The 23211-nt window shown below is 62.5% G+C and overlaps 1 protein-coding gene across 1 annotated transcript in view; it reads right to left on the bottom strand.

The window, feature by feature from the left end:
- Positions 1-23211, bottom strand: part of GALNT2 (polypeptide N-acetylgalactosaminyltransferase 2) — a 70141-nt gene that overhangs the window by 3555 nt on the left and 43375 nt on the right. The window contains exons 4-15 of the mRNA XM_054713002.1: positions 13301-13399; positions 12987-13054; positions 12685-12750; positions 9669-9790; positions 8216-8303; positions 7328-7415; positions 6264-6367; positions 5674-5800; positions 4650-4742; positions 4285-4368; positions 3608-3734; positions 1299-1418 (exon numbers count right to left, since the gene is read on the bottom strand). Coding sequence (XP_054568977.1) covers positions 1299-1418; positions 3608-3734; positions 4285-4368; positions 4650-4742; positions 5674-5800; positions 6264-6367; positions 7328-7415; positions 8216-8303; positions 9669-9790; positions 12685-12750; positions 12987-13054; positions 13301-13399 — 1186 coding nt within the window. The remainder of the gene's footprint in view (positions 1-1298; positions 1419-3607; positions 3735-4284; positions 4369-4649; positions 4743-5673; positions 5801-6263; positions 6368-7327; positions 7416-8215; positions 8304-9668; positions 9791-12684; positions 12751-12986; positions 13055-13300; positions 13400-23211) is intronic.

Here is a 23211-nt window from a genome sequence, read left to right as displayed (position 1 = left end):
TGGGGAGGTGACTGCTGCCTGCCCATCACCCCTTCACTCTGGCTCCCTCTCGGCTGTCACCCCCCGCCGCCCGCCCCGCCTGCCCCTGCTGTTCTCTCCATCGTCATGGAGAGTGAGTGGCCAGCCATCAGCTGGACAGAGAAATCGGATGAATGAAGTCTGATTCCCTTCTCGGCAAGGGCCCCTGTCCCGTGCCTGCTAACCGGAGGCCTTAGAACGCCGGCCAGCCCCCTGCTGTCTCCGAAGGCCCTTCATCAGCTCGGACTCCGTCTGGGAGGAGGACGGGGAAATGCGTTCAGGAGCCTCACCTTCTAACGAGGAGCATCCCTCCCTAACGGGCTGAGCCTCGGGCTGAGCGGCCTAACAGGTCCCCCGCTCGCCACACTTCCAGGAAAGCCCAGTTGGCAGCGCTCTCCCATCCACGACCTGGGCCTTTAGGGGTGCCCTTAGGGTTCCCGGGAACCGGGGTCCCGCAGCAGCAGCGTCCCCCGCTGCGATAAAGCAAGCCCTTCCCCTAAGGTCACGCCTCCCTAGACGACGCAGCCCTGGTCTTTAAAAAGGGTTGGAGACCCACTCCCGCGGCCGACCCGCCGGACGCCCGGGCCGTGCTGCAGGCTCCCGGTGGCCTCTCTGTGTAACCGTCATTTCCTCGCCACACAGGTCCCACCCGTCAGAAGCCGCCTCGTCGACACGGGTGAGTCCCCGGGACCGCCGGCCGCAAGCAAACGTCCAGGCGCCACACACGGGACGGGGCACACGGCGCCAGAGAGAGCTCTGGAGAGGGACCACAGCACGGCCCCCGGCGGACCCCGCGAGGGCGGGCCCTCCCCCTGCCCGGCCCAGAGCCAGGCTCACCAGCCTCCACAGGAGCCCTGCCTCGTCAGCCTGACGGAGAGGACGTGGGAAGACTCGGCCCCGGACAGTGACCCCAGGGCAGGGGCCGAAGATTGGGGGGGGCGGGCAGAGGGTGCTTCCCAGGGCGGGTGCCGCGGGAGACCCACCAGCCTTCAAGCGCCCACGCCCACCGCTCCGCCCAGGCCCACCGCTCCCCGACATCAGGATCCACACCCGCCCGGCACAGACCTGTGTGTCCCCCCCGCCCCCCGCCAGGAACCCCGCCATGTGGGGGTGCAGGACACAGAACCCCGCCATGTGGGGGTGCAGGGGCAGCAGGAGTTGAGTCCAATGAGGCGGCTGGACATCATCATGGGAGCGGGCGATGCGGAGCCCGGGCGCGGGCGGGGGGAGCTGGGCGGCCCCTCGGCGTGGGCACCGCGGGGGGTGGGGGGGGGGCGCACCTGTCTGCTGTCGTTCTCCCGGCAGCCCTGCAGCTTGATGAGCGAGCCGGGCGCCCGGTCCACCACCGTCAGGCACAGGTCCATGTGCTTCACCGACTTCTCCTTGGTCAGCGCCCACTCCTGCAACACACGTGGGTCGGGGCGTGCGCCGGGCCGGGGGGGGGGGGGGGGCAGGTGTGTGTGTGTGTGTGTGAGTGTGTGTTTGTGTGTGTGAACCTGACCAGCCCAGAGCCATCAGATGACTCTCTGCCTCAAGGCAAGTCTACCACTGGGGGGCATCGGGGAGCCACAGTCGGCACTTGGAGAACCTGACTGAGAGGAACTGCTTTAGCCCTGGAGGGTGGGCAGGGCCTGGCGACCCCCATAACCTCCCGGCTTCCTTCCCTCCTGAGGGGACCTCAGGCTAGGCCAATCCCCTCACCCCTGGACTGGGCTCCAGGCACCGGTCAGAACCTGGGACACCCCGTCTGCCCCCCAGGGCTGCAGGAGGGTGGCCAGCGGGAGGGTGTGGCCAGGAGGAGGAGGCCAGCGGGAGGGTGTGATCAGGAGGGGGTGGCCAGCAGGAGGGGGTGATCAGCAGGAGGGGGTGGCCAGCAGGAGGGGGTGGCCAGCAGGAGGGGGTGGTCAGCAGGAGGGGGTGGCCAGCAGGAGGGGGTGATCAGGAGGAGGGGGTGGCCAGCAGGAGGGGGTGGCCAGCAGGAGGGGGTGGCCAGCAGGAGGGTGGGGCCAGCAGGAGGGGGTGGCCAGCAGGAGGGGGTGGCCAGCAGGAGGGGGTGGTCAGCAGGAGGGGGTGGCCAGCAGGAGGGGGTGGTCAGCGGGAGGGTGTGATCAGCGGGAGGGTGTGATCAGGAGGAGGGGGTGGCCAGCAAGAGGGGGTGATCAGGAGGGTGTGATCAGGAGGAGGGGGTGGCCAGCAGGAGGGGGTGGCCAGCAGGAGGGTGTGATCAGGAGGAGGGGGTGGGGCCAGCAGGAGGGGGTGGGGCCAGCAGGAGGGGGTGGCCAGCAGGAGGGGGTGATCAGGAGGAGGGGGTGGGGTCAGCAGGAGGGTGTGATCAGGAGGAGGGGGCGGTCAGCAGGAGGGGGTGGTCAGCAGGAGGGGGTGGTCAGCAGGAGGGGGTGGGGTCAGCAGGAGGGGGTGGTCAGCGGGAGGGGGTGGCCAGCGGGAGGGGGTGGCCAGCGGGAGGGGGTGGCCAGCGGGAGGGGGTGGTCAGGAGGAGGGGGTGGTCAGCGGGAGGGGGTGGCCAGCGGGAGGGGGTGGCCAGCGGGAGGGGGTGATCAGGAGGAGGGTGTGATCAGGAGGAGGGGGTGGCCAGCGGGAGGGGGTGGCCAGCGGGAGGGGGTGGTCAGCGGGAGGGTGTGATCAGCGGGAGGGTGTGATCAGGAGGAGGGGGTGGCCAGCAAGAGGGGGTGATCAGGAGGGTGTGATCAGGAGGAGGGTGTGATCAGGAGGAGGGTGGGGTCAGGAGGAGGGGGTGGCCAGCAGGAGGGGGTGATCAGCAGGAGGGGGTGGCCAGCAGGAGGGGGTGGTCAGCGGGAGGGGGTGGCCAGCGGGAGGGGGGTGGCCAGCAGGAGGGGGTGGCCAGGAGGAGGGGGTGGTCAGCGGGAGGGGGTGGCCAGCGGGAGGGGGTGGCCAGCGGGAGGGGGTGGCCAGCGGGAGGGGGTGATCAGGAGGAGGGTGTGATCAGGAGGAGGGGGTGGCCAGCGGGAGGGGGTGGTCAGCGGGAGGGTGTGATGAGCAGGAGGGTGTGATCAGCAGGAGGGTGTGGCCAGGAGGAGGGGGTGGCCAGCAGGAGGGGGTGATCAGCAGGAGGGTGTGATCAGGAGGAGGGGGTGGCCAGCAAGAGGGGGTGATCAGGAGGGTGTGATCAGGAGGAGGGTGGGGCCAGCAGGAGGGGGTGGTCAGCAGGAGGGTGGGGTCAGCAGGAGGGGGTGGCCAGCGGGAGGGGGTGGCCAGCAGGAGGGGGTGGCCAGCGGGAGGGGGTGATCAGGAGGGGGTGGCCAGCAGGAGGGTGGGGCCAGCAGGAGGGGGTGGCCAGCAGGAGGGGGTGGCCAGCAGGAGGGTGTGATCAGGAGGCGGGTGTGATCAGGAGGAGGGTGGGGTCAGCAGGAGGGGGTGGTCAGCAGGAGGGGGTGATCAGCAGGAGGGGGTGGCCAGCAGGAGGGGGTGGTCAGCAGGAGGGGGTGGCCAGCAGGAGCCACGAGCTCCCTCCCAGACCTCCCCCAGGGCAGGAGAAGGGGCAGGGAGGACGCGTCGCCTCAGGCCCCGCCCTGCTCCTCGGCCCGGGTGCCCGAGCTCCGCGTGCACCGACCTGGTTGCCCCCGGCGTTGTGACACTCGTACACGCCGACGACGCCGTTGGCGAAGTGGCCCAGCGTGTCGAGGCAGTTGGTGCCCTGCTGCAAGGCGCCGAAGGCGATGTCCTGGTGGTCGGGGACCCTGGGGGCAACGGGGGGTCGTCCGCTGAACCCCGAGGGACCCCGGCCCCACGCCCGGCCCGGGCTGGTGGCTCGTCTCAGGCGGCAGGAACGGGAAAGGAGGGAGGCCATGGGCAGGCCCCGCAGCCCCCAACTCCCACCGGGGGCCCGCGTCTGCACTTCTACCCTCACTGAAGCACAAACCCCAATCTTTTCTCTTTTTTAATTTTAATTTTTGTTGTTAGTCCTCATCCGAGGATATCTTTCCATTGATTTTTGGGGAGAGTGGGAGAGAGAGGGAAAGACACATGGATGTGAGAGAGACCCGTCGATGGGCTGCCTCCTGCACGTGCCCTGACCAGGGCCCGGGCCGGGAGGAGCCTGCAACCGAGGTCCGTCCCCTTGACCGGAATCGAACCCGGGACCAATCGGTCTGCAGGCCGACGCTCTGTCCACGGAGCCACACCGGCCGGGGCACAAACCCCAGTTGACGGCGAGAGCCTGCCACCTGGCTGACCCCTGCAGCCCCCCAAACCCGGAAGGGGAGACCCCGGCCCGGCCCCGGGACCTACCGCAGCTCGGGGTACACGTTCTCCAGGTACCAGCGGAACGGCTTGCAGCTGAGCTGCTTCCTCAGCTCCAGGCGGCTCTGGATGCTGAGAGGAGGGGAGCGAGATGCTCGCACACAATCCGGAACGCGGGGGCCCTCCCCGTCCCCCCGGGACACCTGCCCCGAGAGCAGGGCCGGGCAGGCGTGGAGCCGGGATCGCCCGCGTCCCTGGGGCCCCGCCCCCGCTCCCCACGCCCTCCCTGCAGCAGAGAGAGGTCCCCCCTTTGTCACCGGGGCGGCTGTCCTCAACTCCGTCGGTTCTCGGGGTTCAGGCTAGCCCCAGCTCCCCCGCCACGCCCCTCCCAGGACCCCCAGCCGAGCACGTACTTGCCGTAAGGGACGTTCCTGGCGGAAGGCACGGCGGCGTAGTAGAAGTTCTTGTATTCGTCCATCCACACCTCCGCCGCCCGGCGGGTGTTGCTGGGGACAGAGCGAGTCTCCGTGAGCTCGGTTTGCTCTCCGGCCGGCAGCGCCCCTCTGCGTGTCTGCGTGGGGGGCCACGCGGGAAGGTCCCCGGCGCGGGGGGCGGGCTGGCCCTGCTCAGCACCGACAGGGTGCGGCCTGGGCGGGTCTGTGTCCCCCGCCCCGTCCCCCAGGCTCCGGTCACTCCCTGCCCTCCTGCCCCGTAGGCGTGCCCCGGACCCCCTTCATCTCAGCGCCTGGACGCGCTGTCCTGTGCCCGCAACCCCTCCCTCCTGCTCCGGGCACCCCCGTGCCCGGCCGCAGGGCCACCCCCACCACCTCGCGGCCGGGCTGACCGGCGTGCACACAGCGTCATCGTTAGCGTCTATGGGTTCCCCAGGGACAAGCGTGGTCCCCGGACGTCCGACCGCCTTGCTATGTTTCTTCTAAGGCCCCCAGGTCGGTGAAAACGGACCCATTTTCTATCCCGGGTCACAGCTACAGAGCTCGGGGTCCTTCTGGCTGGAGTTCCCTGTGGCTGGACGGCCGTCCTACCCACACGTTGTTCCTTGAGGAAGAGCGTAAGTTCTCTCCCCTAACGGGGCTGGCTCTCCCTGACCGGCCCCTCGGGCATCGGGACAAAGGACATCCCGCCCCCCCATTGTCACACGGGCCCCACCCCCAGCAAGTCCCCATCGCCATGGGCGTCGGCAGAGACTGCCCTGCCAGTGGGACGGCACGGGACGCACCCCTCCGAGACCGGCCCCCGTCACGCAGCCCCGTGCCCCGGAGAGGCGCCCGCGGGGTCTGTGGATGGACAGCGTCCCCCGTCCCCGCCGACGGGCCCGCCGCTGAAGGCCACGCCTCCCCAGGGCCACGCTGGGCCCCCGTCCGGGTGGCGGGCCGCGGGGTCCCGGTTCCGCTCCCGCTCCGCCTCGCCGCCACTTACCGGGCGAAGATGGTGCCGCTGCCGCCGGGGAAGGTGTAGGGGTGCTGCTTGCGGAACACGTGGCCCACGCGGCTGCAGGGGATGATCTCCAGGCTGCCGCCACACTGCCACACGCGGAAGGAGATCTCTGCGGGAGAGACGGGCTGACCCCGGGCTCCCTCTCCCTTCCTCGCCGACACCAATACAAACACATTTTAAAAAGAAACTACGGCCCGGGCGGCGTGGCTCAGGGGTTGAGCGTTGACCCAGGAACCAGGAGGTCTCGGGTTCGATTCCCGGTTGGGGCACAGGCCCGGGTTGGGGGCTCCATCCCCAGTGTGGGGCGTGCAGGAGGCAGCCGGTCCATGATTCTCTCTCATCATGGATGTTTCTCTCTCTCGCTCCCTCTCTGAAATAAAGTGTGTATTTCACACACAAACAGGATAAAAGGGCGGCCGTTTATACTGACGTGGGGACCAATCATGCCCGAGGAACGGTCCCTCTAGTTTTTTCCAACTGGCACCCTGCACGCCACAGGGTCTCTTCGAGGCCGCCCTTCGCCAGAACCGGGAACCGCTGGGTGGCGGCAGACGCGCGCGCGTAGTACGTACCCAGGTTCTCTCCGCCCCACACGTCCATCATCATGTCGTACTTCCCCAGCTCCTCAAAATAGACCTTGTCCATCACGAACAGCCCCCCGGCGATCATGGGGGTTCTACCGAGGCAGAGGGGGGGAAGGGGACAGAGGGAGAGGTCAGGGTCAGCTCAGCGGCGCTGTTACAGATGCCTCTACGTGTCCAACCCTACACGCTGGCCTTGTCCACAGCCCCACGGCACGGCTCTCTGCTCAGAGCCCTGGGTGCCCCTCGCGGCTCTGCCACGGTCTTCACGCGCCTCCCCGCCCGCCCTGCGAGGCGCCCCGCAGAGGGAGGGCTGGTCCGGGCCGCGGAGAGCGTGACCGCGGTGGCTGGGCTCTCACGGACCAGCGGCTCCAGGCCCGTCCTCGGCCTTCCTGTCCCAGTGTCCCTGGAGGAGCACAAACCCCACCAGCACCCTGGTCTGGCCACGGGGTCGCGGCCACGGGGTCAGGGCCTCTGTCTGACGGACCTGCCATCGTCTCGCTCCCAGGAGCCTGGGAGGGGCTGACGTCCACGGAGCCCTCCTCCCTCCCTCCCTGCAGAGATGCCATGAGGACTAGCCCAGCATCCTGTCTGGGAGCCCCGGGAGAAACGCTGGGCCCCAGGGAGGGTCCCTCACACCTGCTCGGAGGGGCAAAGGGCACCCCGACTCTCAGCGTGGGAACCTCAGCGCCAGGTGTGACCGAGGACACGCTGCCTCCTCTGTGGGCAACGGGAGCGCCGATCGGACAGGGAGAGGCAGCGGGGCCTCCGCCAGGCCCTCCCCTCCTCCCGGTCCCTGAGGTCGACCCCGCGACCCGCCGGTCCCTGAGCACTCGCATTGGGAACGGCGGGCACCCGGAGCGGGTGGGCCTGCCCGGCGGGGCCTCACGGGGACAAACATCTCCACGTACTGCGCTCCGTGCTCTCCGGCAGGTACCGCGTGAGCTCAGCGGGGGACACGGGGCTTGGGGGGGGGGGGGGCAGAGGGCGCAGAGCTCGCTGGGTCTCCAGGGCGGGGCCGGAGCCTGGGGACTCCCCTGCGACCCGGCACTTACTTGATGGGGGCGACCGGGTTCCCCTGCCGCGCGCGCCTCTGCTCGGGCGTCATGTAGTCCCATTTGAACACCAGGTTCCAGTCGAAACCTGCCAAGCACAGACGAGGAACACGGCGCTGACGAGAGCCGGCCGCCGGCTCCGGCCCCCGGCCCCCTCGGCTTAAAGATGCGAGATGTTTGGATAAGATTCACTGAAAACGAAACAACGCCACACACGCAACAAAACACGCGAGGGCGCCGCGGGAGGAGAGGGAGGCTGGGGTGGGGGAGGGGGCCTTGTCCCCGAAAGCTCCCCCAGAATGCGACCCGCGGGCCAGGCGCTTCTCAAATTAAAACGCCCGAGAATATACGTGAAATGGGAAGAGGAATGGGGGACCCCCGGCGCATCCAGGGGCTGGAAGGAGGCGAGAAAAGAGTGGGGTAGTCTGCCCCCTGCCTCCAACTTGCCCCAGGGCAGGGGGCAGGGGGCAGGGGGCAGGGGCCGGTTCCCCGGCCTGCAAACGTCTCTCTGCAATCTCTCTTTATATTTCATTGATTTTTTACAGAGAGGAAGGGAGAGGGAGAGAGAGCTAGAAACATCGATGAGAGAGAAACATCGATCAGCGGCCTCCTGCACACCCCCCACCGGGGATGTGCCCGCAACCAAGGTACATGCCCTTGACCGGAATCGAACCCGGGACCCTTCAGTCCGCAGACCGACGCTCTATCCACTGAGCCACACTGGTGAGGGCTTCGATCTCTCTTTAAAGAAGAAAATCACTTGTGGGTGGGAAGAGAGTAACGGAAGCACGTGTAAGCGTGACTCATGGAGCCAGGTCACCGGACACCGAGCGGGAGCGCGTATGGACGCCGCGCAGACGGGGGGGGGGGGACCCTGAGCGCACCTACCCCCTTTTAAGTCGGCGGACGCCCCCACGTACTGGAAGTTGTCCATGTTGATGACATCGATGATGGGCGACACGACCCGGGTCCTATCCTGGAACAAAGACAGACAAGAGTCGGGGTCAACACACACCGAGAACCCGGCCCCCCTAAGCGGTTCCCGTCCCTCCGCCGTCAGGCGGGGCGGCCGCCGGGTGGGAGGTCATGGGCAAAGTGCCCGGCACGGGGTGAGTTCTCGACCGGCAGCCGGCGCTGCGAGGACCGTGATGCCCGCGGCGCGTGGCCCCGGGCGGGTTCCGGGACGTCCTGCCCGACAGCTGTCCGCAGAGAGGACGGCCGGGGCACCGTGCGGCTCCCGGGACCTCCATCCCGCCTGCCTCTTCCCTCCGAGGAGGCGCTTTGCTGGTGGGGAGGGAAGTGGACAGACAGGCCGGAGGCCGGAGGCAGGAGGTGGGGCAGAAGGCCCAACACAGTACCCGTGGTGATGTGTGCAGATGCCCCACATGTGCCCGTGGCCCCGGGACAGCCCCCCCGGCCGGCACCGGCCCTCCACAGCGGCCGGCGCTCACAGGCGAGATGCCAGGCAGGGTCCACGCACTCTGCCCCTTTGACTCAGAGCGCGGCGCAGAGGTGCACGGAGTAGATCCCGAGACGAGGTCCTACCCCACCGGGTGCTCGCCCCCTGCGCATCCCGACCCCCCACCCCCGTCAGGTGAGCTGGCCCTGCTGAGGGTCCCTGGTGAACACCTGTCCCCGCGGCCCCGCCCTCCCAGCACCCAGGAGAAGCCCGCCCGCACCTCGGCCGCCCTCCCAGCACCCAGGAGAAGCCCGCCCGCCCGCCCGCACCTCGGCCGCCCTCCCAGCACCCAGGAGAAGCCCGGCCGCCCGCCCGCACCTCGGCCGCCCTCCCAGCACCCAGGAGAAGCCCGCCTGCCCGCCCGCCCCTCGGCCGCCCTCCCAGCACCCAGGAGAAGCCCGCCTGCCCGCCCGCCCCTCGGCCGCCCTCCCAGCACCCAGGAGAAGCCCACCCGCCCGCCCGCCCGCACCTCGGCCGCCCTCCCAGCACCCAGGAGAAGCCCGGCCGCCCGCCCGCACCTCGGCCGCCCTCCCAGCACCCAGGAGAAGCCCGCCTGCCCGCCCGCCCCTCGGCCGCCCTCCCAGCACCCAGGAGAAGCCCACCCGCCCGCCCGCCCGCACCTCGGCCGCCCTCCCAGCACCCAGGAGAAGCCCGGCCGCACCTCGGCCGCCCTCCCAGCACCCAGGAGAAGCCCGCCCGCCCGCCCGCACCTCGGCCGCCCTCCCAGCACCCAGGAGAAGCCCGCCCGCACCTCGGCCGCCCTCCCAGCACCCAGGAGAAGCCCGCCCGCACCTCCGCCGCCCTCCCAGCACCCAGGAGAAGCCCGCCCGCCCGCCCGCACCTCGGCCGCCCTCCCAGCACCCAGGAGAAGCCCGCCCGCACCTCGGCCACCCTCTCCAGCAGCGGCTCCAGCCAGTGCTCGTTGCACTCGCAGTGACTGTCCAGGAACGTCAGGACCTTGGCCTGGGCTGCGTCGGCGCCACGGACCCGGGAGCGCATCAGGCCTGCGGGAGAGAGTTCAGACGCACATCAGGGAGGGCGGGGAGGGCGTCTGGAAAAAAGGCAGGAACTGCACAGCCCGCACCTGCACCCGCTCTGCACCCACTCCTGCATCTGCACCCACTCCTGCACCCACATCCACATCTGCACCTGCACCCGCTCCTGCACCCACATCCGCATCTGCATCCACATCTGCACCCACTCCTGCATCTGCACCCACTCCTGCACCCACATCCACATCTGCACCTGCACCCGCTCCTGCACCTGCACCTGCACCCACATCTGCACCCACTCCTGCACCCACATCCGCATCTGCACCCACATCCACATCTGCACCCACTCCTGCACCCACATCCACATCTGCACCTGCACCCACACACGGCTCTGCAGCCCCCCACACTGGGATTCGAGCCCGCAACCTGGGCCTGTGCCCTGACCGGGAATCAAACCACGACCGCCTGGTTCACAGGTCGACGCTCAACCATGGAGCCACGCCGCCGGGCAGGGCGCGGCCGTCTTGTACGTCCTCCGGGGACCCCAGTGAACTGCCGGGCTCAGGACGGCCGGCACAGGAGCCCGAGCTCTGACGGAGCCGGAGGCGCCCCTCCTCTGCCCGGTGTTTTAGGCAACCGGCGTCTCCGTCTCCTAGTGGCACCACTCTGAGCCCTGGCGTAGATGGTTAAATGCATGGGCTCCACATACATGCACATACACACACACATGCACATACACACACACATGCACGTATGTTGTGTGCGCATTTTCTCACCGACCATCATGCACTTCATCCGCTCCACAGACACCCCGCCCCCCCATAACCTGGCTTCACACAACTACGCATCCTCACCCCTTCCCAAAACAATGCATCCACGTGGGTTCTGACCCAAAGGAACGGCCGAACCTATGGCAACAGAGAGCTTGTGTTTGGAAACTTCTTATTTGTAAGAGGTTGAAAGGGACTAACGTGGCCAGCAAGTGATGTCTCAGTTATAAAATGCAACATGAAGAACATCTTTCTGTCTTTTTTTTTTCCCCCTGCGCCAGCATGCACTTTGGGTTTAAATTTACAAAGTTGTTATGGCCCTGGCTGGTGTGGCTCAGTGGATAGAGCGTCGGCCTGTGGACTAAAGGGTCCCGGGTTCGATTCTGGTCAAGGGCACATGCCTGGGTTGCGGGCTTGATCCCTAGGAGGGGGCGTGCAGGATGCAGCCGATCCATGATTCTCTCTCATCATTGTCTCTCTCTCTCTCTCTCTCTCTCTCTCTCTCTCTCCCTCTCTCTCTCCCTCTCCTTCTCCCTTCCTCTCTGAATCGATAAAAATATATTTTTTTAAAAAGTTATTATATAGCTCGTTCAGGGCCAAATGCAAATCCAGCAGGCAAGATTTTGGCTGGATCCCAAGATCTGCGTTGAGATTCTGAGCTTGGCAGGCAGACGGGCCTCCAGGGAACAGCGCTCCCTTCGGGGCGAGGCTGAGGCCGCGGTGGGTGGGTGCGCGGGTGGGTGGGCCAGCCGGGAACATCTGGACGGATGATCTTGGCGTTGGCTACAACGCGGGGCTGGTGACGTGGCCCCACGGGCTGAGTCACTTTATCGGCCGATTAGATTCCTGCTACGAACACCCGCATCCCTCGCCTGCCGCTGGACCACACGGACCAAAGAATGCAGCCCGCCCGGGCCAGTGCCGCTCAGTGGTTAGAGCCAGTCCGCACACCGAAGGGTCTCGGGTTCCATTCCCGTCAGGGGCACGTACCAGGGTTGCAGGTTCGATCGCCGGCCCCGGTTGGGGTGCATGTGGGAGGCAACCAATCGATGTGTCTCACATCGACGTTTCCGTCTCTCTCTCTCTCTCTCTCTCTATCTCTCCCTCCCCCTTCCACTCTCTCTAAAAATACCAACGGAACCCGGACAGCGTGGCTCAGTGGTTGAGCATCGACCCATGAACCAGGAGGTCACGGTTCGATTCCCAGTCAAGGGCACATGCCTGGGTTTCAGCCTTGATCCCCAATAAGGGACGTGCAGGAGGCAGCCGGTCCATGATTCTCTCTCATCATTGATGTATCTCTCACTCTCTCTCTCTCCCCCTTCCTCTCTGAAATCAATAAAAATATATTTAAAAATATCAATGGAAAAAATATTCTCGGGTGGATAAAAACAAAACAAACAAAAAAACACAGCCACCAGGCCAGGATGGACCGTCGGCCATGTATGAAGGCTCTGCCGTGTCTCCGAGCAGAAAGACTTTGAACTCCGGGCCTCGCACTCACACCCTTTCTTTTTTAAAATATATTTTATTAACTTTTTACAGAGAGGAATAGAGAGTTAGAAACATCGATGAGAGAGAATCACCGATCAGCTGCCTCCTGCGCACCCCCTACTGGGGATGTGCCCGCAACCAAGGGACATGCCCTTGACCGGAATCGAACCTGGGACCCTTCAGTCCGCAGGCTGATGCTCTATCCACTGAGCCACACCGGTCAGGGCGACACACCCTTTCGATGAGCTAAGCTTTCATGTCTTTCCTGTGTTGGCAGGAAAGGGTCCCAGGAGGTGCTGGGAGTGGATGGACAGACAGCAAAACTACGTGGTTCATTGTTCTTTTAGCTGTAACCTTTCTTTCTTTCTTTTTTTAAATGTATTTTTATTGATTTCAGAGAGGAAGGGAGAGGGAGAGATAGAAACATCCACGATGAGAGAGAATCACTGATCAGCTGCCTCCTGCACACCCCACCCTGGGGATGGAGCCCGCAACCCGGGCCTGTGCCCTGACCGGGAATTGAACCCTGACCTCCTGGTTCCTAGGTCACTGAACCACGCTGGCCGGCCGGGCTGAAACCTTTTTTTTTTTAAGTCGTTCCCGGGCTCAGGAAAAGTCAGAATTGGTTCCCAAGCGCCTCACCTTCTCGCCGATCGTTTCTGAGAACCCGCACTTTCTCGATTTTCCCCAGGAGCGCCCCGTCCTCCGCTGGGGAGAGAAGAGAGGAGAGCGTTGGGCCCTCACGTGTATCGGGGCTCGGCGTTCGGCAGGGATGCTGGGTCACCTGCGGGCGCCACAGAGGCAGGCGCCCCTTCCTCCCGCGGCCCCGGTCCCGCCCTTCCCGAACCCGCCACCGGCACGTTGGCAGCCGCGCTGAGGAGGGCTTGGCGCCCGGGGCAGGGCCCGGCCCGGCCAGCGCAGGGGGCACACGGCCCGGTACTCACGGTCATCGCTGTAGTCGTCCACCAGGATGATCTCCCTGATGAGGTGGGGCGGGCTTTTCTTAAGCACACTGCGGAGAGAGCCACACGGAGGCTGTCCCTTGGGGTGGGGAATTCTGTCTCTGCCCCCATCCTGGCCGGCCCCTCCTTGTTCTGCACACTCAGGGGATCTGCCTGCAACCCCGGACGGCCCCGCCCTGGCCGTGCAGGGGACACAGCCCGCGTGCAGGGTCCCTGCGAGGGAACGTCACGTCCCCCCCCTCCCCCCGCACCGGGACCTGCAGCAGGCCGGCCATGAGGGGCCGCTTCCGCCTCACCTGACCACGGTCCTGAGCAGGGCCGACCGGGCCTCGTTGTGAAAGGTGATCACCACGCTGGTGGCCGGCAGGTCCTCCCGCCACTGCTTCCGCTGGCACCTGAGGGAGAGAGAAGCGTGTCCTCTGAACCAGGGACCGGGCCAGCCGTGCCAGGCCTCCGGGGGGCACGGCGTCTGCAGGAGGCTCCGGCCATCCCGAGATGCGGAAACAGGAAAACGCTCCTGGAAGTACGTGTGTGTTTGTTTTAAATATGTTTGTATGGACTTCAGAGAGGAAGGGGGAGGGAGAGAGAGAGAAACATCCATGATGAGAAACATCGACCAGCTGCCTCCTGCACGCCCTCTACTGGGGATGGAGCCTGCAACCCGGGTGTGTGCCCTTGACCAGAATTGAACCACGGCCTCCTGGTTCATAGGTCGATGTTCAACCACTGAGCCACGCCGGCCGGGCAAAGGTGTCCCCGTTTAATGGGAAATCCATGGGAGAGGGAAGGAGATGCGTTAAGATCTCCGGAGCGCGGCCATGGCTACAAGCATTAAGCAGCGAGGACGGAGGGGGAGGCTCAGGCGGCTGCGGACAAGGACCAGGGGGTCTGTGCGACCAGCGCGCTCCCAGGGAAAGGGCCAACAGACACTGGTTTTCCTTCCTGGCTGAGAAAACCGCTCCCGAGGAGCAGATCCTGCAAACGAGCAAGAAAATCGGTGCAACTGAAAAGGTCCGAGGCCCAGCAACGGCCTCGTTTGTTGATCTGAGGTGTATGCACGGCGTCGCTTAAGGAATCGCGAGGACGCGGCGTGATGTGCCGGTCGCTGCGGTTGGGGAAGAACGCATTCTGGAATTAACGTCATCCTTCATCTCAGCGCCTGAGGCCAAGTCTTCAGGGACAAGCAGGCCGACGGGACGGCATTTCCTCCCGGGTTCAAGAATCCGCTGATGGTCCGACGGAGGAAGATAATCTACAGGGTCAACTGTACACAAACCACCGGAGAACGGAGAACGTCGCCCCAGAACTGGGTCCGTGATGTGAAGCCTCCTGTTGGGAGGCCGCTGCCCCAGCAGGGAGTCCCTCCCCGCACAGTGGGTGCGTGGTGGGTGCACAGCGGGCCTGCTGGGCCCGGCAGACGCCTCCATCGCGTCCCCAGCCCTGGGGGAACCAGAAAAGGGAGGAGGAAGCTTTTTTTCAGGCTCACGTCGTAGTCAGCTTAACCGATCCAATCTCGCCCTGTTCTCTCCTTTTCCTTTTCTCCGTGGGAAGCCCGGTTTCCCGGTCTCCAGAGCCTTCGGGAGCCTCGGGGCCGGGCGGCATTCCTCAGAAGGCACGTCACACGTCACGTCGCTCCATTAAAATTCCTCCGCGGTCCTAAGGCACCGCGTTGTGCCCGGAATGGGCAATCAGGACATGGGGGAGCCATCCTTCTCATTTTTTAAGTAAAAAAAATAATGAGGAACAGGCTCCGGCCCATGTGGTCAGAGGGAGTGTGTGTGTCTGTATGTGCATCCAGAGCCTAAGTGCTCCCCGGGAGCCAAGCAAGGAAGGCAGAATTTCTTTAAAAGAAACAATAAATCTTACGTCTAAAAGAGCCACATCCGTGCCAAGCAGTCTTGACTGCCCCAGAGCCAGTGAGAGACGCCCAACATAGACATTCGCGGGGGGGGGGGGGGGGGGGGGGAGGGGGAGGGGGGAGGGAGGGCAGGAGGGGGGTCTGGCGGCCGGGACTTTCCTACTTCCCTCTTGGGGAGCTGAGCACAAAGTGCGGCTGACCTGAAGTCAGCGGAGGAGGCGCGTGCAGGACCGGGCTGCGGGGTCAAGTTCACCCCCCTTTCCGAGGCTCCGGTACGGCCGCGGCCAAGCTGCTGACGTCTTGTCCAGCAAAATGAAGACTTGAAAAGCCGGGCACACAAATGTGTGTGGGTGTGTGTTTTTTAATCCTTAATTTAGTTTTAAATTCCCCCGAGAGCACAAGGCCGGCGATATCCGACCTCTCGGCTGGATGGAAAACGAGCCGATCTCCATGGCAACGTGGAAGGACGCTCTGGGGCAGGCCCGCCTCTGAGGCCGACGTCATCCGAGAGGTGGATCAAGACCCCGAATGAGCCAATCACCTGTGTGTCTTCGGACTGGGGGGCTGGGGCTCTGTGTAATGACGCCGAGGGCTGCCCGGCCGGCGGGGGTCAGGGGTTGAGCGTCGACCTAGGAACCAGGAGGTCACAGGTTCGATTCCTGGTCAGGGGCACAGGCCCGGGTTGTGGGCTCGATCCGCAGTGGGGGGCGTGCAGGGGGCAGCCGATCCATGATTCTTTCTCATCACTGATGTCTCTCTCTCTCTCTCTCTTCCTCTCTGGAATCAATAAAACTGGAAAGGCCCCCGTGACTCTAACACAGGTTGTAACACGCATGTGGCTGTGTGTCCCCGGTGACAATCGTCACGAAGTCAGAGTGAAACTCTCAGTCCCCCAAGGCTGCGGCCAACGGGACGGGCTGAGACGCGCTTCCACGCACACACGGGTCCGCGCGGAGGACGTCTCGGTCACCGCCAGGGCGGGACGCTGCTGGGTTTGCAAGAAGCGCTCACGTGATGGGTGGGCGAGGGGAGCGGAGGAGCACACGCTGCCACAGGAGAGAGAGTTCCAGAACCAGAGCCTGACCACAGAGCAGGACCGCACTTCCTGCCAGAGCCGCAGTGACCGGCGGGGCCCCCGGGAGGCAGAGCCAGGCAAACACGCCCTCCCCCCGACACGCCCTCCTCCCTCAGCCTTCGCCGGGACACGTCTAAGCGTGTGATTCGCCGTGAAGGCTGCTATTGTGGAAATGCGCGCTCACTTTACATACGTGAGTGAGTTTCTCCGCACGACGGACCTACATAGGAAACGGCGGGTCCCAGATCATGCATCTCTCTCTTTTTTTTTTTTTTTTTTTAAATGTATTACCTATTTTTTTAAATATATTTTATTGATTTTTTACAGAGAGGAAGAGAGAGGGATAGAGAGTTAGAAACATTGATGAGAGAGAAACATCGATCAGCTGCCTCTTGAACACCCCCTACTGGGGATGTGCCCGCAACCAAGGTACATGCCCTTGACCGGAATCGAACCCGGGACCCTTGAGTCCGCAGGCCGACGCTCTATCCACTGAGCCAAACCGGTTTCGGCTCACGCATCTCTTCCACGTGACGGGATGCAACCCCACTGCCCCCCCCCCAGCCGTGTCTCAGGGCCACGCCCACCCCAAGGACAGGAGGTCACACGTCTCCCCGTTCTCGCCCCTCCTCCCCCTCCGACGGAGTCAGATTTCTTAATTCTTCCAACCGCACTGGTTTGCAATAGCCTCTCGCGATTCTAATGTCCGTCCCCCTGGTTTCGAGAGGGGCATCTTTCCATAGGATCATGAGCCGGCTGAATTGTTTGTTCCATGAACTGACCGCTCGTATTCTGTCCACTTTGTAATGAGGTTTTTGCCTCCTTGTTATTATTTTTTTTAAATATATTTTCATTGATTTCAGAGAGGAAAGGAGAGAGGGAGGGAGAGAAACATCCATGATGAGAGAATCATGGATCGGCTGCCTCCTGCACGCCCCCCACTGGGGATGGAGCCCACAATCTGGGCCTGTGCCCTGACCGGGAATCGAACCCTGACCTCCTGGTTCACAGGTCGACGCTCCACCCCTAAGCCACGCCGGCCGGGCTCCTTCCTTCTGCTTTTGATGTGTATTTGCCCTGTGGTTCCTCTCCACCTTCTTGAGTCACGGCGCGGGCCTGGGCTCAGTCTGTGAAACAAACCGGCGGCTTTTACTCTGATCCACTCGATAGAGAAACAAGGGCAGTTCTGTGCTCCATCACGGGGGGGGGGGGGGGGGGGGGAGGGAGGGCAAAACGCGGACAAGTGCCCTGAGGTGCAACGATCAGCTGCCAACTCTGAGCGTGACGTGGCCTTTCCCCCGTCCTGTGCCAAGGTACACGCCCAGGGCCGGGCCGGGAGACGGAGTGGCAAAGGGCGCCCTGGGGCCACTCCGACCTCCGTCTCCCCTGCAAACCCAGCACCTGAATGGGTGCCAGGCTCCGCGCGCACCTGCGGGCCAGGGAGACGGGCCGGGAGAGCCCGCGTCGGGGTCCGGCTCAGGTGGGAGGGCCGAGAGAATCCGTTTACAGAGGTCCTGCCGACCCCCAGCTCCCCCGTGCCCTGCGGGCGCCCCCTGGTGCGGGTACAGCAGGTGCTGACACTCAGGGCCCTGGGAGGAGAGCTCTGACCAGCAGGGGGCCCCAGGGAGGCGCTGATGCCCGGCCTGGCCCCTTGCCCTCAACCACGGAGACCGCTGACACGATTTCCGCTTCAAAGGAAGAAGTGGGGCCCGGCCGGAGTGGCTCGGTGGTTGAGCGTCCACCTAGGAACCAGGAGGTCAGGGTTCGATTCCCGGTCAGGGCACAGGCCCGGGTTGCGGGCTCCATCCCCAGTAGGGGGCGTGCAGGAGGCAGCCGATCCATGATTCTCTCCCATCACTGATGTTTCTATCTCTCTCTCCCTCTCCCTTCCTCTCTGAAATCCATACAAAATTATTTTTAAAAAGAAAAAATACAGCAGACGGAGCGACGTGATCAGCGACAGCGGTTCCTGAGGAGGGAGCGGTATTGGCCTCATCCGAGGAACGTGGACCCGCACGGAGGTTAAAACCTCTGCCCCCCCACGTGGCTCTGGCTTCCCATCCCCTGCCCCCCACGCCTGAGCCCCAGCGTCCAGCACACACGAGGGACCGGCAGGCTGTGCTCCTCAACCCCTACCACGGCTACGAGATGCACCCCCACCCCCAAAGGCCACCCCCAAAGATCCAGGCTTTCGAACCAGACCTCGCCCACAACCGGAGTCGGGGCTCGCCATAAGGTGGGGGGAGGGGAGACTCGAAACAGGCGGGCCGTGACCCCCCCAGGGCACAAAGGACACTGAGAGCCCCACCTGGGGTGGGGGTGCCCCTCAATCCCAGGCACTTCCGCTCTGACCCACCCAGAACCGGGGCCCAGCCTGCGGGGTCACTGCGCGATGCATTGGCGGTGGGGACCTGGGGAGCTGGAGAGGCCCTGGAACAGGGTGGGGGCTGCAAATGGAACGGGGAAAAAAAAAAAAGAAAAAAAGAAGCAAGCGGCATCGCTGCTAATTTTCATTTAATTAAAACACAGTTAATAATCCTCCGAACAGTGATAGCGGCTCGCTACTCCACAGTCCACGAGTTTCTGATCACAGCTCGAGAGCGTACCCTACGGAGGCGTTTAAAATGGAAGCGAACCGAACCCCGAGCTATTTCAACCCCCCCGCAGGCCCCTCTGGAACGGAGCTTCTTAAGCCCCTCGCCGGCGGGAGGCCTGAATAACCCCCATTCACCAGCCCGGGTCTGTCTCTCCCCCACGGGTGAGTCGGAAGCAGCAGCGTCCCGCGTCCCCCGGCCCCCGCATCCTGCGCGGCGTGCGAAACAGAAGCCGGCGCCCACGCTGCTGACCCTCCCGGGCCAAGCCCCGGAGCCTCTCCGGTCCACGCGTTCCCTCTGAAGTCCCCGATCCCCGCCGAAGCCGAGCGTCCCCGAGGGGGAAGCGCGCACACGGGGCGAGCGGACAGCCTGGGACACGCTCCGCGCCCACCAAACACGGCGCGTGTCGGCTGCGGCCACGGATATTTTTTTATTGGTTTTAGAGAGAGAGGAAGGGAGAGGGATAGAGAGTTAGAAACATCCATGATGAGAGAGAATCATGGACTGGCTGCCTCCTGCACGCACCCACACTGGGGATCGAGCCCGCAACCCAGGCATGTGCCCCTGACCGGGAATCGAACCGTGACCTCCTGGTTCCTAGGTCGACACTCAACCCCTGAGCCACGCCAGCCGGCGGAAGCGCTGGGTGGCCGCCGCCTCTGTCGGCCGAGCACCAGCCGGCGTGGCTCATGGAATAGAACTGCACCGGCTGATGGGATAACACTGCTCTGCATTCTCAGAGCATCCTCTGCCCTTTACCGCCTCCAGTTTACAGACACGGGGTTTTAACGGACCACTTTCTCAGGAGCCGAGAGCTACTGGAAGTCGAGACAATGACAGCGGTGGAGGAAGCCATCTGAGCTTCAGCCCTCCCCTCCTGCTGCCCACGCGGGGGCAGGCGGTGCAGAGGGAACCCACACTTTAAACCATCAGCGCCCCCTCTCGGGACGGGAGCCCACTCCCGTGAGACCACGGGAACCCTGGGTGCCATGTCTGCCCCCGACCTGTCCACGGGACGCAGGCCACCAACAGCCCGCCTGGTTCACAGGTCGATGCTCCACCAGTGTCTTGAGGAGACGACCTTAAGAGTGCCACTCGCTGGGGTCACTCGGGCAGTTGGCTTTCTGGTCTCCCTACATCCTCCTTCATCCTCCTTTCAGTCCCCCCCACGCTCGGGCCAGACGATGGAGTCCGCGTGGCCACGCAGCCGCGGTTCTGACCGTGAAAAGCCACGGACGGACGCGGACGTGCCGTGTTCAGGGCGGTGCTGGGGGACCACCTGCTGCAGAAACAGGTGGCTCCCTGGAGGTTCTGGCCTGTTGAACGAAGCTCCGCCTTTCGCTAACGACACCGTCCCTCGTCATCAAGGGTCGCGTTGGACCCAGGTGCTCGCCGGGACCAAAGGCACGCAGGCGGCCCCGCTCCTGGACGAGGGTAAGCCGGGGACCCCGAGGTGGGCGCCGCGAGGTGAAGCCCTCCCGCGGCCTATCAGCTTTCGAAACAGAGACCGAACAAGTCTGAACCAAAATGGCACACACACCCCAAAAAAAGGAAGAGAAAAGGAGAAAAAGAAACCCTAAAGAAAAAGAAGCAGCCCTGACCGGTGTGGCTCAGTGGATAGAGCGTCCGCCTGCGGACTTAAAGGTCCCGGGTTCGATTCCGGTCAAGGGCATGGACCTTGGTTGCGGGCACATCCCCAGTGGGGGTGTGCAGGAGGCAGCTGATGGATGTTTCTCTCTCATCGATGTTTCTAGCTCTCTATCCCTCTCCCTTCCTCTCTGTAAAAAATCAATAAAATATATTTTAAAAAAAGAAGAAGAAAAAAACACCTAACGGAAGACAAAAATATATCAAGAATAAGCGAAGTAAAGTGGACGAACGTCAGACAAAGTGAATGAATGGCAAAAAGGGAAAAATGCAACGCCAGAGGGTCATGTACGTTAAGAAAGGCAGAACCATCACGAATCTGTCATGTCTACTTCCCGGACCACAGTCCTCAAACATGGCGAGCGACCGCTCTTCGAAATACGCAGAAACCCGTAACACTGGAGCAGCTTCGAATTCTCCCACCAAGCGGACGTTATTAACGGGGCTCAGGAGGTTTGAGTGCAATTCATCAGGTGTGCGCAACATGCAAATGTTGAACTCTGAAACAATTATAGACACGACCAGCCACTCAAACAGCCCCATCCGATAATTATAGAAACGAGAAGCCACGGCAGTCGCCTGGGGCGGGACGTGGGGGGATGTGTAAGCCCGCAGCATTGAGGCTCGGCCAGTGCTGAGTCATGCGACCCGTGGGGGCTCGGTTTCTTTTCTTTCTTTCTTTTTATTTATTTTAAAAAATATATTTTATTGATTTTTTACAGAGAGGAAGGGAGAGGGATAGAGAGTTAGAAGCATCAATGAGAGAGAAACATCCATCAGCTGCCTCCTGCACACCCCCTACTGGGGATGTGCCCGCAACCAAGGTCCATGCCCTTGACCGGAATCGAACCCGGGACCTTTCAGTCCGCAGGCCGACGCTCCATCCACTGAGCCAAACCAGATAGGGCATCTTTCTTTCTTTTTTAAAAAAAATATTTGTATTGATTTCAGAGAGGAAGGGAGAGAGAGAGAGAGAGAGAAACATCCATGATGAGAGGGAATCATGGATCGGCTGCCTCCTGCACACCCCACACTGGGGATGGAGCCCGCAACCCAGGCATGTGCCCTGACCGGGAATCGAACCACGACTTCCTGGTTCACAGGTCAACGCTCAACCACGGAGCCACACCGGCCGGGCTGGGCTCAGTTTTTTCATCGATGAAACCACAGGGTCCATAGTGAGATGACCGGCCGCCTGGAGGCTGTGGTGGGAATGACGCGTCGGGCTCCGGTGCCTGGAGAACCACGTCACTGATAGACCCTCCCTTCCCCCCACTGGTGGGCGGGGTGACGTACCTTATAGGGACCATACGTTCAGCCACCAATCAGCGCCCGCCGAGTGCCCTGAGCCCCCCTCCTTTCCTCATTCCTCCCCTCGAAAGGGGGGCTCACCTCTGCCAGGGCCGCTGCGCTCCCCTCGCGAGACAGCCCGGCAGGCCTCTCCTCTAACAAAGCCAGTGTAGTGTCACCCCGTTTTCGGCTCCCGGCTGGTCTTGCAGCCACCACTAAAACCCTCCTAGATGCCGAGGAAAACCATCACGCTGGAATGTCTGCCTACATCGCAATCCAGTGAGAGAGGAAAGAAAAAAAGACTTAAGTTTAGACAAGACAAAGTAAAAAAATAAAAGATCCATTTCCTGCCCTTTTGCAACTCTCTTCTACATAAACATAGTATTAAAAAGGAAACCAAAAGCACAATTCCAGACGAATGAGATAGAAGAGTATTTTGGTAATTTAAAAGTGGGTTGGAAGATAAAAATCATAACGCTGCACTCAGAAACCCATTTAATCAGCATACAGTAAGCATTACGTTCCGACGAGAGGGAGAAGGGGATGAGAACATGAGCTCGCGCCTTTAAATCTCTCTCGACAGCGTGTCCCCAGCAAAATGTACACACACACACACACACACACACACACACACACACACACGGTCACAGCAGCCAGCTCGATTTTGACAGTGAAATGTATTTTAATCAACACCGCCTTTAGAATTATTCAAAGTGTGTGTATGCATTTTTTTTTTGGGGGGGGGACACTCTATTTGTTCATTTACAGTGAGATATAACAGAAATAAAGAATTCCATAAGCCCTGACTGGTTTGGCTCAGTGGATAGAGCATCGGCCTGCAGACTGAAAGGTCCCAGGTTCAATTCCAGTCAAGGGCATGTACCTTGGTTGCAGGCACATCCCCAGTAGGGGGTATGCAGGAGGCAGCTGACCGATGTTTCTTCTCTCGTCGATGTTTCTAACTCTCTATCCCTCTCCCTTCCTCTCTGTAAAAAATCAATAAAATACATTAAAAAAAAAAAAAAAAGAATTCCATAAGTGGATTGAAAAGCAGAATAGATATATTCAAGATAGAGGAGCGGGTCCGGGAACAGAAGGAAGGCCAATAGAATTGCATCTAGATCGTAGCTCAGGGAATCACCAATACACTTAAAACACGGACGAGAGCATGAGAGGGATGGGGGGAGCCGGGGACACCCCTGACGAAGTTGCAATTAGGGGCCCAAAGGGAGAGGGGAGAGAAAGCGGGGCCCAAGCAAAACGGACAAAGACGTGATGCTGCCGACTCAGAAACTCCTGCAAACCCCAAATAGCTTCCATATAAAAAAAATAAATAAAAATCCAGGCACGTCGTCGACACGCTGCTGGAAACCAGAGGAAAAGAGAAACACCTTCCAGGCAGCGGGAGGAAAAAGCCCAAGTGCCGTCACACGGCAACAATAAGATCAGGTTGATATTTCACCGGAACGAGGGAAGCAGAAGACAGCGGAACGGCAGTTGAGAAGCGCCAGGTCACCGTCAGCCCCAGCGCCTCACGCAGGGACAGGACCCTTCAAGAGTGATGGCGAAATAAAGATGTTTTCAGACGGGAAGAAAAAAAAAAAAGAGCACTGAACTTGCCGCCAGCAAACTGTCACTGAGCGGAAGATGAAGACGTGCTCAGACGGCGAACTGGGAAAGCGATCGCAGGCGGGGCACGGAAACATAAACATGTGGACAGAGCTGAAACCTACGGACGGACGG

Source organism: Eptesicus fuscus, chromosome 24 (assembly GCF_027574615.1).
Source record: "Eptesicus fuscus isolate TK198812 chromosome 24, DD_ASM_mEF_20220401, whole genome shotgun sequence".
Taxonomy (NCBI): Eukaryota; Metazoa; Chordata; class Mammalia; order Chiroptera; family Vespertilionidae; genus Eptesicus; species Eptesicus fuscus.
The sequence above is the reverse complement of the archived record's forward strand: the minus strand, read 5'-3'. Positions and strand labels throughout refer to the sequence as shown.